This window comes from Phlebotomus papatasi, chromosome 2 (assembly GCF_024763615.1).
Source record: "Phlebotomus papatasi isolate M1 chromosome 2, Ppap_2.1, whole genome shotgun sequence".
NCBI lineage: Eukaryota > Metazoa > Arthropoda > Insecta > Diptera > Psychodidae > Phlebotomus > Phlebotomus papatasi.
In genome coordinates, this window is record NC_077223.1 from 85,780,649 (window position 1) to 85,793,588 (window position 12,940).

Sequence of the window (12,940 nt, forward strand, 5' to 3'; positions counted from 1 at the left end):
AGTTTATCTAATTTACAGTGGCGACAAGATAAATAGCACAGTTTCGGACACTGTAATATATGCTTTGTTTTTTGAAAAATTATGCTCTTAAATGATGAAAGTAATAATAATAATAAATAAACTTGATAATAAATATATATTGAATATGAAGAAGAAACCTGAAAGTTCTATCAAGAAATTTAGTACGATCGGTACGATCAAAAACTTCTTAAAATGGCACATATTAACAGGATAATATAAATGGCACACCCTATAAGTAGTGATAGTTTTCGGTTTCTACTAGAATAACCAACTTATTAATTGTATTTGAGAATTAAATTTGGATTCATTGGTACTTAGTTAAGTAACTTTTGGAAAAAATGAGAACTTGACAACGAAGGATCATTAAGGAAATCAGAATTTGAGATCAGAATTTGTCAATTTATCAATAAATTGAATTGAATTGAATTGAATTTGACACTATTCTGATGCGATTGTATTTCATGTAGTGTCGATATTTACTTTGAAAAATAAAACTATCTTTGATAAAATTATCTCAAATTAGTCACATTCGAGAGATTTATCTTGTGGTCAATCTTTTCCTTTAAATTCAACAGGATTGAGGGCCTTAGACCGTCCTGGGCATCCCGAAAAGTCAATTTTGATCTGATTGAACCAGTTTTAAAAACTCTTGGCAGTGTGTTTGGGATCATAACTTGGTTAAAACTTAATAACCAAAAGCAAATTCTTTTCGGTGTTGAAGTACATGTCTTGTCCAAAGATATCCTTGTAAACAAATTGGTTTATATTACCTGATATTCCATATACAGACCATACGCCACTTCGTAAAAAATAACTCCATACTTTAAAATTACCATCGCTAAATTTTACGTTCTTAATTATGTATCAAGGGCGAAATTCTTGACTTTGGGACATCTAATATTTTGTTATGTCATATCCTGTGATATTAAACAGGAATACATCTGTTCAAAGAATATTATTCCAGAATTACAGGTCCTTCTTTATATGCTCTTTAACAAAAATCAAACAACAGGTATGGTTTCGTTTGGATACTAATTCTGTACGTCTGGCAAAGCCTCTAAACCGGGTAATTTTACATAATTGGCTTTTAGTAATGCTCACATCAGTTACTTTTTCAAATTTTGTTCAATTTGTTCCTCTATTTTCGGAACTGCGGCAAATAAATTCAGTTTTACTATAAGAACAATGTCAAAATTTTCTCTAAATCATAGTTATTTCTCGAAATTTTCGAGTTTTCTGCGTGATTTGTAAGTTTGGTCATAAAAATAATTGAATTGATGATTATCTTCCCTGAACAATATAATTTACAAAAAAGAATCTTAGTTATCATAAACATTAAACATTTTACGTAAAGCCTGACAATCTGCACCAAAAGCTCTGTTTACATGATTTTTCAATTCTCATAACCTTATTTTACGAAAATTTGTGGCATTAATGCCTATAATTGATCAACGATACAGAAATATAATGAATTTTAAAATAAAAGTAAATTTCAGGTAATATTTTCAGAGAAAACGAAAGTGTGCTATTTAAATTGTCCACATGAATTATACCTAAACTCATAAAATGACAAAAACACATGGTTCTAACAGATACAAATATTAAATAATTATCATTTTTATATATAGTGGGAATTATATTTTCTAAAAAATAAAGCTTAATCAGGTATAAAGTTGTATCATAGAACTTCAAAATAGGAAAATCACTGAATTTGTGCTATTTATCTTGTCTCCACTGTATATCTAAAAAAAATATGATTTTTTTTACGATAGTTGTCAAGAATTTAGTGACACTGACAACTTTTTCCTCCACATGAAGGCATTAGTGTGTTGCGCTAGTGGCGCTGACTTCTACAGTAGACTTTAGGTAATTCGGTTCTTCCAAGATCGATCTACTTTTTAATTTAGGCTGCAGTTAAACTTGGACAATTTTTGTTGATTTTTTCGAGTTTGATTATATTTGTTGAATAAAGCAAACGAGCTGAAATTTTTTCTTAATTATTTTGTGATTTTCATTATTGAGGGGTGTTCATTACCGGTTCATTACATAACCTATTGGAATCAATTCAGGATTGTCAAGAAAGGAATTCCAAGACCTTTCCAAGGAGCCGAAATATGATACCATTTGGTTGAGAAATACGCTTTCTAGAGCCTTTTTAACCTTTGATCATGAAAAAACCGTTATTAAGAATGATTCAACGGTATTTTCGTATAAAAAAGAAATGTTTGCCTGGATAAATTTAAAACATATCCAAAAATGTGGGGAGGGGTTGCAGAAAATAAGGAGTCGCAGAAAATGAGGAGTCACAGAGTTGACTTATGGGGGATCTCCTGAAAGCCACAAGTCTTTATCTCTAACTGTTTGGGCTCTAGGCACACAAACGGACAGACGCACAAACGCCCAGGTGGACAAAAAGCGTGACATCATTTCTCAGAAATCGTCTAAAACACGAGGAATTGTTGAGAAAAGTGGCCTCAGGGTGTCGAAGGTGGAAATTTTGGAGTTTCTTCTGTAAAGTTCGACAAGTAAAATTTTAGAAGGCAACTCGAAGTCAAAGTCGCGAAGAACCACTCACTTTTAGCCTTTTAATTCAGCCTATCTCTTAAAAGAATTTACTGACTATTTATTGCTTATTCAAGCTACATGCATATATTTATGGTAATGGGGCTTTCTGGCCAAATTATTTAAATTTTAACCTTTGAAAAACATTTGGAATAAATAGGGCTGTAAATGTTAGTTGTAGTTCTTTCATGAAACAGTTGAAGTGGTTCCTAAAAGGTACTTTAAATGGAAATTGACTTGTTTAAAATTGATCAAAGACAAATTTCTTATAGTTTATTTATAAAAAATTTATTAACTGCAATATTTTAAAATTTTAATTGGTATTAGTTACGCATAGAATATTATTATTTTTTTTTAAATAATTGGAAATGTATAGGGGAAAGTGTCCTTTCTTCGGACGACTCATTTTTTTTTCTATGATCCTAATAGATTTTCCCCATGGCTCTTTTTAGAAAATTTGATATACTGAACAAGCTATGAAAATATTAATATTGTAATGAATCAAATTCCTTTTAAAAATATTAAAAAAAAATAGTTGTTCGAAGCTTCAGTCGTCCGAAGATAGCTCACTTAAGCACTACATTTTCTATATTAAGCTATTTTAAAGAATTTTCATTAATTTTTTCTTATATTAAACAATTTATAAAGAAAACAAGAATACAAGTTATCTGAATCCACAGGAAATTCAATATAAAATGCCTTATTGTTTGTAGATATTCTCCACTTGGGTAAATCAATTAAATAATGAGTGTGAATTCAAATGAATCCAGCTTGAAAATCGTTGTAATTCTATTTGTTTCTTTGCAATTGCAAAGCGTTGAAAGCAATTGATGCAAATCTTATAAAAAGTAATACTACTAATTTGTTAAAACATTTCCAATCTCTTTCGTTATCCAATTAGAACCAACTGTGAAGCTTTGAGTGCTTATTTTGTCCCTCCTGTGAAGCACTCTTCATAAAGTAATCTAATCAAGAATATCATCACTTTCCGCTATTGGAAAAATTAAGTTTCTTCCTAATTATATCTACAATCGCAGAGATATTTTCTAAGAAATTCTTTTTTTATTTCTTGTGAAGTAGTAAAGAAAATCTTTTTGAAGTGTTTGTTAAAATTAAATGTATTTTGTTGCTACCGACATGAATCATCTATTAGCAGTTGCATGCAATCGACTTGACCCAATAAATTGTGGCTTAAACTACGAGATAGAAGAAATCAAGTGAAAAACCAAATGTATATTTATGGTGATTATTTTGTTCTCAAGCCTAAGCTCAGAGATTTCTCTATATAGAGAATATTTGCCATTAACAATGAAAATATATTAGTATTTTTTATTTAACTCTCCCATGCACGCATACCAAAGCCAAATAGTTTCTCTTTGGAGCAATGAAAACGTGAAAAGTGTTTGTAACATTTTCATTAAGTTATTCTTCGATGTAGAGGGGATGCCAGAACAATTTGGAATTAACTTTGAGGTATTTTCAGTGAAAACTTATTGATAGGGTTGTGGCATAAGTTGTAGCTATTAGTATATGGTTAGGATTGTGTCCTAAATTTTCAACTTTTAATAATAGATTTTTTTTCAAACAACCGAGTTTACAGAGCGTAATCGTTTAACCTAAAATTAGGGGAAGTTTTTTAGGCTTCGCATATATTCTGGCTTGTCTAATTGATCACATGTTTTTGATACACTCTAAAATGTTTCAATTACTTCCTTTCAATCAATATCTCAACAAGATTTTATAAATACAAGCGATAATTGTGTTTTATGTAACACATTGCATTAGTACAGGCATGTGCCAAAATCTTAACCCTTATATTTTCTACAATATTTTTCATTGCAATGAAATGATATATCACTACTACTTCTACAAATAAGATCATCTGACACTACTGCTGTTTAGAATTTAGTACTAATACAATATTAATTTTAGATCTGAATGCTTTTTTTTAACGCGTTGCTTTAGTACAGGCATAAAATAAAGTACTCCTTTACCGCTTATATGTTCTGGATCTAGAATATTCATTATTACAGTTAAAATGTTGCACGACCTGTACAAAAAAATCAGGTAATATTCTTCGTGTTTGGAATTCAGTACTAATACATAAATACTTCTCGAACTAAAATTAAATTTCAGCCCCAATTAACCTTGCAGAGTCTGAAATACATTTGCAATTTTTTTTTGATAGAATGTTTCTAAATTCTTACAACTTCAAGAAATGAGTACCCTTTTGTGGTACAAATTGTTTTAGTACAGGTATGTACTAAAAATGAAAATCCAGTTAATATTACTTTATTATTCAAACTTTTCGCTGTAGTACTAAAATATATTTATATTATATGCAATAATAGTTTGACTGATTTTGGATTTAGTACACACATGAGGCCTCGTTCCTAATTCACTACGCGAGTTTCGTTATATGTAATATTTAAGAATCTCAATATATACTCTAATAAATCTCTTGATTTTGATTCTGGTTGGTTTTTTAGTATCCTAAGAAACAAAGGGAATTGCCCTTGAAATATAATTTTAGTACATCTTCTCTATTGAACTTGGCTATTTTGTAGATATCCTAATCACGATATTTTTGCTTCAAGTAGACTGAAACAACTGGATATTTTTTACATTTTCACTTGTTCTAAATGATTAGGAACAACTTTACTTTGGCATGAGACCTGTAGGATTCATTTTTTGTCTTTATTGCAAAGAAATAAAGAAAAAAGCCAAAATTAAAGAACATTTTAAGATTTTGGAACAGAAAAGGCGCTCAATATAACAGGTTTTTAACGTGAATCAATATTTGAAAATTTCGATCTTCGGTTTTTCTTTCATTACACTTTATCGGATTTATCTTGAGTTTTTTTCAAACTGATGGAAATTATTTAAAAATTAATATTAAAAGACAAAAAAAAACAACGCTTCCATTCTGAACTTAATCAATTTATAAAACTAAATAAACTACGAGTATATTGTAACCTGTATTATAATAATTGTGGTTTTAGCACAAACATGTACTAAAACAATGCTCAACATAAAGCTGCAACTTCTTTGTTTTAAATGTTGAACAACTGCAAATTTTAAAGTATTTTCTTGTACTAAAACTGATATATCCTTAAAAAATCCTAACAATAGTTTTTAGTACAAATAAAAAATTTTTTTTACTAAGACATATTCGTCAATTACTTTATAAATTTTCAAAACTAATATATTATTTTGTTTATTTATTTTTCTGTATAATAAAAATGCTAAAAAATATACGTGATATTACCATCAGGTATGACTGCATCTTATAATAAATTATTTTTGTTATTCTTGCGGTAAAAACCGAGTTGGAATTCTTTAGAAGCTTCAGCTGGAAATTTCAAAGTGAATGAAGAAATAGGTATTTCCTTTCATTTTTCTTGTTATAACGTTTTAACTTGATCATCTGTTTTTTCCACCTTGTACACTTCCCCTTTAAGTTTGAGCAAATACAATAATTTTGTATGTAAATTGTGATTATTTGATGAAGTTGCGTGAAGAAAACAACATAGAAACTTCTCAATTTAGTTTGAAATCAATGAGAAAATCGTCTGAGTGGTTCTGAAAGACGCGCACTAGTAAAACCGTGGGATGAGATAATAGTAGATGAGAAGGGAAGAAGTATGGTATTATCCTGGCCAGGAGCCAAGTTGAGACAAAACTATGATATTAACCTCTCTTCGGGTGTTTCTATCTGAATACCATCAGTAACACTAACAAGATGTGAGGGTGTTGTTGATTCTGATGGCGTCGTAGAATCAAGACCCAAATCAATCGATGATTCCTCCACCATTGTCATCATTTTTCTGACTGTATTCTTATGTCTTTCTCACACAAGAAAAACCACCTTAATCTCTTTTATTTGCTGCACAAGCAGATAATCTCACAATATGCCTGAATAAGTTTATTTAGCACTCTTATTCCGCAGAATAAAGATCAACAAAATGAATCACGGGTATTTCAAAGCTATTAACCATTTCGTTTAGCACTCAAAAAGTAACACAAGAATTTCTCTGATTAGTACCCAAGTCAAGTGCTAAAATTTTATCCAAATTTCTCACAGAAAAGGCCAAAGACTTTTCAATAATTATTTGTATTGAAAGAAACAGAACTCGGCGAGTCTTAAATTGATCCAACTTTACCGTTTGAATAGTCTCACGAAACTGACGACGGAGCCGATGGAAAATGAACTTGAGCGAGCTTTTGCGCCAACTCCGTACGAAGTACCTTGGGTTTGGGGCCGCCCCACCACCCACTCATTGCCGGCAATTGCATACAAACTTATCTTCCAGACATGGGGAGCTTTTTCAGCTGAATTGCCATGTGAGTCAATGGATGAATGGGGGCGGAAAACCACCTAGAAATTTCCTTCTCAACGTTTTTTCTATCAATCAGTTTGCAGTTGAAAGAGTTGAAATCGATTGCACCATAGAACTTTCAATAGTGGCATTTTTAGTACATTGTAAAACTTTCATGAAACTATATTCAAGTATTTATGATGCAGATTGGTGCAAAACATTAAAAGGAAGACTAGAGGAATTGCGGAAATGTCAAGAAAAACGAATAGGAAAAATTTAATCATAGGGTTGTGGAATAAGCTATGGCCATTTGACTACTTTTTAATTTAGTGGAGTCAGAGATCTTTGTTAGAAAAATGTAAAATCATTTCATTTTTACTGATAAAAACACCATGAAAATTTTAGTACAATTCTTCTTTTTTAGTACAGAAAAGGATCATGTACTTTTGATATTTCCTGCTCTTAGAAAATCTATGAATCAGTTTAAACTTGCATTTCTACAATTGTACAATAAAATTACGAAGTTTTATTAAGAATTTTTAGTACACGTCTGTGCTAAAATGTGTTTAAATAAGGGAATGTAGGTCTGGATTGTACACAGTGAACCTTCAAACGATGTGAATTTACTTTTTTGTTGTAGACTTAGTTCATCAATTCTTAGCCTTACGATAGATAATTATTAACATCTTGAGACGAGATGAGAAAAGATATACCATCTGTTTGTAAACAAAGAGAAAATTCGCATCGTTTAAAGGTGAGCTGTGTTCAAACCATGCCTAAATTCCCCTAACTTCTTGAATTTTTAAAAATGATAACGTTTTATTGTGATAACTTTATGATATTTATAGGGAAAATCTGTTGTGGAATCTAGTATACTAAATAAATTTTTTTCACAAATTGAACCACTTAGTATTTATAACACTTTTCCTTCCCAAAGCCTAAATTACTAATTTATCAGTCATTTATGATAAGTGCCTTCGTGTAAATTTTCGAAACTATGAACTACAATTGCTCATTTCAAAATATTTTTTTTAGTACATACATGTACTAAAACATGTTTTAAGAAAACTTCTTTAATTTTCAATACCATTAATTATTTTAATGTAATTGTTGCATGATTTTTAGGAGAAAATTTACTTACATTCTTCTAAATATTCATGAGCTTTAGTATTTTTAAAAAAATTACTTTATAATATGATAACCGTATAGTTTTACCAATATACTCTACTTTGAAAAGATAGAAACACTAATTACTCGACTTATTTTGATTACTGATTTTTTTAACTTAACAGTTTAAGGTACATTTATTTTTGTTATGAATTGCTTTAGTACATGTCTGCACTAAAAAGTAAAAAGCATCCTGCATTTTCCTTAATATTTAATAGTGTCTTCTTGTAAATTTTTAAAACAGAAAACTACAATTGGTTATTTGACACAAAGTTTTTTAGTTCACGTGTGTACTAAAATATGCTTTGAAAAAAACTTCTTATGTTTTCATCAGTTTTAAATATTTTTTTTTAATTTTTGAATGATTTCTAGTGAAAAATGTACATATATTACTGTCAACTTTGGATTTAGTACTATTAAAAAAAATTCTTTATAATATTAGAATCGCATAATTTTGCCAACGCTCTGCTTTGTAAGTCTGAAACACTATTTTTCCGATTTGTTTTGACTAGCCTCTTTTTCAAACTTGAACAATCACTAGTACACTCATTTCTGTCATGAACTATTTTAATACATGTGTGTACTAAAAAGTGAAAACCAGCCTGTTTTTTTAATATTTAGAGTTTTGTTATTGCCTTTAAGAAAAGATCGGATTCGTTTGCCTATTCTTGGTGTTTAGAAATTATAAAAGATTGCTACAGAAATGTATAAGCATATTTTTTAGTACAATGAAAATTTTCAAGCATTACTATACCAATTGTTTTTGATGACTATTTCCTTATGACAAAGTGAAAACCAGCCTGTTTTTTTTTAATATTTAAAGTTTTGTTATTGCCTTTAAGAAAAGATCGGATTCGTTTACCTAGTCTTGGAGTTTAGAAATTATAAAAGATTGGTACAGAAATGTATAACCGTGTTTTTTAGTACAATGAAAATTTTCAAACATTACTATGCCAATCGTTTTTGATGACAATTTCCTTTGAACTTTCTTAATTTAAATTTAGAGTAATACAATAACTCATTTCTGTTACGAAGAGTTTAAAATTTGTTTTAGTACATACATGTACTAAAAACTGCAAGGCCTAATTTTTTATATTATTTAAATTTACTAATTTAGGAAGGGTATTACTGAAACGATTTTTTCAAAGACTTCTAGAGTTTCATTTACCTAAGCTTTGAAACTTTTTTGATTCCAAACTTGGTTTTAGTTCAAAATTCAAATTATCTCTTTTACGTCAAAAAAATCTAGTTTTTAATTTATGTTAATCTAAGGCAATGCATCAATTTATGAATTTTAATTATTTTGCCCTTATAAATTAGAGCAAATGAGATATTTCTAACATTCGCAAAACATGCATAAAGCAAAGAAATTTCAGAGAGACCAATTTAATTTTGTTTACAAAATGCCAATTGGCTAAAAAAGTAATCGAGACAAAGGGTCTCTTGAACTCATGCGAAAGGGGTTCAAAGTCTTTCTAGGTACTTACAATGTCTCCATAAGTAGAGGGAAACTAGTGTTTGAAAATAGATCATTTTAAAATAGGGATCATCAAGAAAATGCGAAAAATGTGAAAAGATTACAATTCAAGTAACATCACGAGGTTATTCTTGAACATAAAAGGCAACAAAACAACTCATTTTTCTAAGACTCTTCAATAGGAACAAAAAGCAAAATGAATATGAAGCTGAGGTTATAGAGAATGGAGAGGTAATACAATAGTTTAGTTGAAGTGCATTAAATTAACAGGAGGGGGCTGCTTTCTGTGACATGTGACGGCATTTAAAAGCTATCTCTCCATCCTGCAAAACTCGTTCAATATGGTTGAATGTTGGCTGCAAAAACATTATGGAACTGCGCATTTCCACGCAAGGACATCGATTTGATTTCGCGTAGGGAAAACTATACCGAAGAGGTACTAATGGCCGGGGAATCAATACTGTCCATGACGTCACTGAGACAGTGTATGACGTCATGAGGTTGAGATTGTGGGTCAAAGTGTGAGGACTGTTTGTCTTAAGGTGACTAAAACTTGACCTAATGGGCCATGTTGAAGAAAAACGCGTAGGTTGACTTATGTCTCGTGTTCCTTGGAAGGAAATTTCTCATGGTCACACTCGCGATGACCTCAATGATTAATTCACATTTTGATCATCACACGGAAATTCTTTAATGGTTGTTGCTTAGACGTCCTTTATGCAAATTATATACACTGAGAAAATTCACAAGGTACTTCAAAGTTGCCGCTCCTTTTGAAACTCAAATAAGAATCTTGATGGGCTAGACTTAACGACTTCCCTATTTTTGACATTTGCTGTCTCTGACAGTTGAAAAATTCGTTGAAATGAAAACTTAACGAAACTTAACAGGTTAACTTAAATGTCCAGAGGACATAACAAAAGTAGTGAGACAGGCACTCACTTTTTGTATGACTTCCCCAGCATGTGTAACACCAGATGAGTACGTGCTGGGTAACGCGGTGCTCTCTGATGTTGATTTATAAAGGATAAAACCTCCCTGTTTAATGGCATTTATTCGGAAAAAGAGATAGCTTGATTCACGCTGTCCTTGGAAAGGGATATTCAATAGAAAATGCATAATGGGCCTGAATGGACGCCTAGGTGCAGGGTACCTGCAAGGTACCGCTCCACTATAATCTAATCTATGGGGAAATGGGGCACCTTTGAAATTCAGATTTTTCATCTATTTTCAAATAAAATTGAACCTTATCGTGATATAATTTAGATGCACAAACAGTTTGAGAAGCTAAATTACATTATGATATGGTTCGGTTCCACTTAAACATAGGAGAAAAATCCCAATTTCAAAGGTGCCCCACTTACAATGGTGCCTCACTTCCCCCTAACCAAACTCTGTTATATAAAGTTTTCGTTAAGTTTTTGTAAGTTATCTTGGTTGAAGGTTTATTGATACTGTCTCATATCCTGCTACAATATTCTCTCATTTTTTCTGTCGTTATATCTTTCTTTTAAAATTTAAGTTTAGATGATTTCGTTAAGTTTACTTGGTTACAATGCTATGTTATTCCAAAACAGATTCATAGTAATAACTAGTTGATAATTATTGAAAGTTCATTTATAAACTGATATTTATATCTTTATAGCTTTGTTTTTCGTTCAGTTAGACCTTGAATCGTTTGTGGAGTAGTTAAGTTATTTTTGTTCCGAAAATTCCTGTCATTAAATTTAAAATTTACTTAATACTAACTTAAAGCAAATCTCATGTAAATTTTCGTAATGGTTTTGATTACTAAGGGAACTATTTGCGTCAATTTTCTTTTCAATTAAGCATAATTGTTATAAGCTCTATTGTAGTTTGACGTTGTGTTATCTTCAATTAGATTTCCGTTCAGTTAATTTGATTGATTTGTTTATACATTAATTAAGAAAAGAAAAATTCTTTCAGATTACATTCAAGCTTAGATTAATTTGAATAGTACTTCGCCTAAATGTTTCTAGCTAATTTAAGAATCAACAAGGTTATGTTTTCGTTAAATTTTCGTTCTACTTTATTAAAACTTTAAAATAACTATGAAAAATTATCTGACTGATGATCAAGTAATCCATACGATTGTAGTATTAATGTACTTTTATTCATTAAAAATGATTTGAGTTTTTGTTGATTGTTCAGTATGACCAATGATGCTTTCGATAAGTTTCCCAAACACCTTGCAAATCAAATGACACCACCTCTCTTTGTTTGTTGTCACTGATTGAATCTTATCATATTTAATTAATCTTGTTGTTTTAATTTTAATAATTTTCATGATGGGCGTATTTCATCAAGTCACGCAATAATACAACCAATGTTTTTCTAAATGACGTTTTGTCAATTTAATTTTATTAGTAGATGAGATACGTATCATATGCCACAAACTCATTTCATTGACTTAAAAGATCTTGATGCTGTACTTTCTGACAGCCCTGTTCTTGACTTCTAAGTACATAATTAAAATAGATGTTTCAAAGATTTCAGCTTTAAAGAATTTATGAGATTTGTAGAAATACTTTCGTTAAGTTATTTTGTTTTCAGATCATTATTCTAAAAACCAACGATGTTTCAGTTTGTTGTGAAAACGATGTTTTCTCATTTATTTTAAATCGAGTAAAATTTTCGTTAAGTTTTTCATTCAGTGAAAATGGTGAAACGTTTAGACACATTTTTAGCGAATTAAAGTAAAGAATTTCTGAGTTCAATTTTTACCTACAATCCTTTTAAAAGTGTTTCGTTAAGTTTGTTTGCTCGATAAGAATGCAATTCGAAATGTAATGACACCAACTTTAAACTTATAAACAACAATATTATAAATAATAAATAGTAATAAAAACAAAAATCATATTATTTCGTTAAGTTCTTCGTTTAGTTTCTTATAAAGCAATTTATCTGCAATTCAAGGATTATTCAAAGTGAGTCACACAATAAAATAAGTCAATATAAACTAGTCTTAACCAAGTTTCTGCTTAATGAGAGTCATTTATACAACAAATGCTCTATTCCGGAATATGCTTTCATTAGTATAAGGATTCGTTGATGCACGGAATGATAAGGAAATAAATATTTTCCGTGCTATAGACTCAAACAATAGAAAAATCCTTCGAACCACCCCTTACATGTTTTATCCGAAAAAAAAGAGAATAAGAAATCAATGGCACGTTTACGCCGTTTACGCAATTCAATCAATAGAATCGTAAATGATAGTGACTTATTGCAGCAGAAATGTTCAAAAATAAACATTTTGACGAAGTTCTACCCAAAAATAGAACTCTATCAAAAATAAATTTCGTGACAGACAACTTTTTCTGCCTCCTCGTTAATAATTTCCTTTCGGTAACATTGACGCATTTTGAGAAAA

General features: G+C 30.2%; 1 protein-coding gene across 6 annotated transcripts in view; it reads right to left on the reverse strand.

The window, feature by feature from the left end:
• Positions 1-12,940, reverse strand: part of LOC129804844 (protein GDAP2 homolog) — an 80,576-nt gene that overhangs the window by 8,443 nt on the left and 59,193 nt on the right. Inside the window, exon 6 of one of the 6 annotated variants that reach the window (XM_055852498.1) lies at positions 9,557-9,580. The exons of 3 other annotated variants lie outside the window; for them this stretch is intronic. In XM_055852498.1, the coding sequence (XP_055708473.1) occupies positions 9,557-9,580 (24 nt within the window). Of the gene's footprint in view, positions 1-6,278; positions 6,782-9,556; positions 9,581-12,940 lie in introns of those variants that run through there. 2 more of the 6 variants (XM_055852503.1, XM_055852502.1) reach the window with 2 other exon arrangements.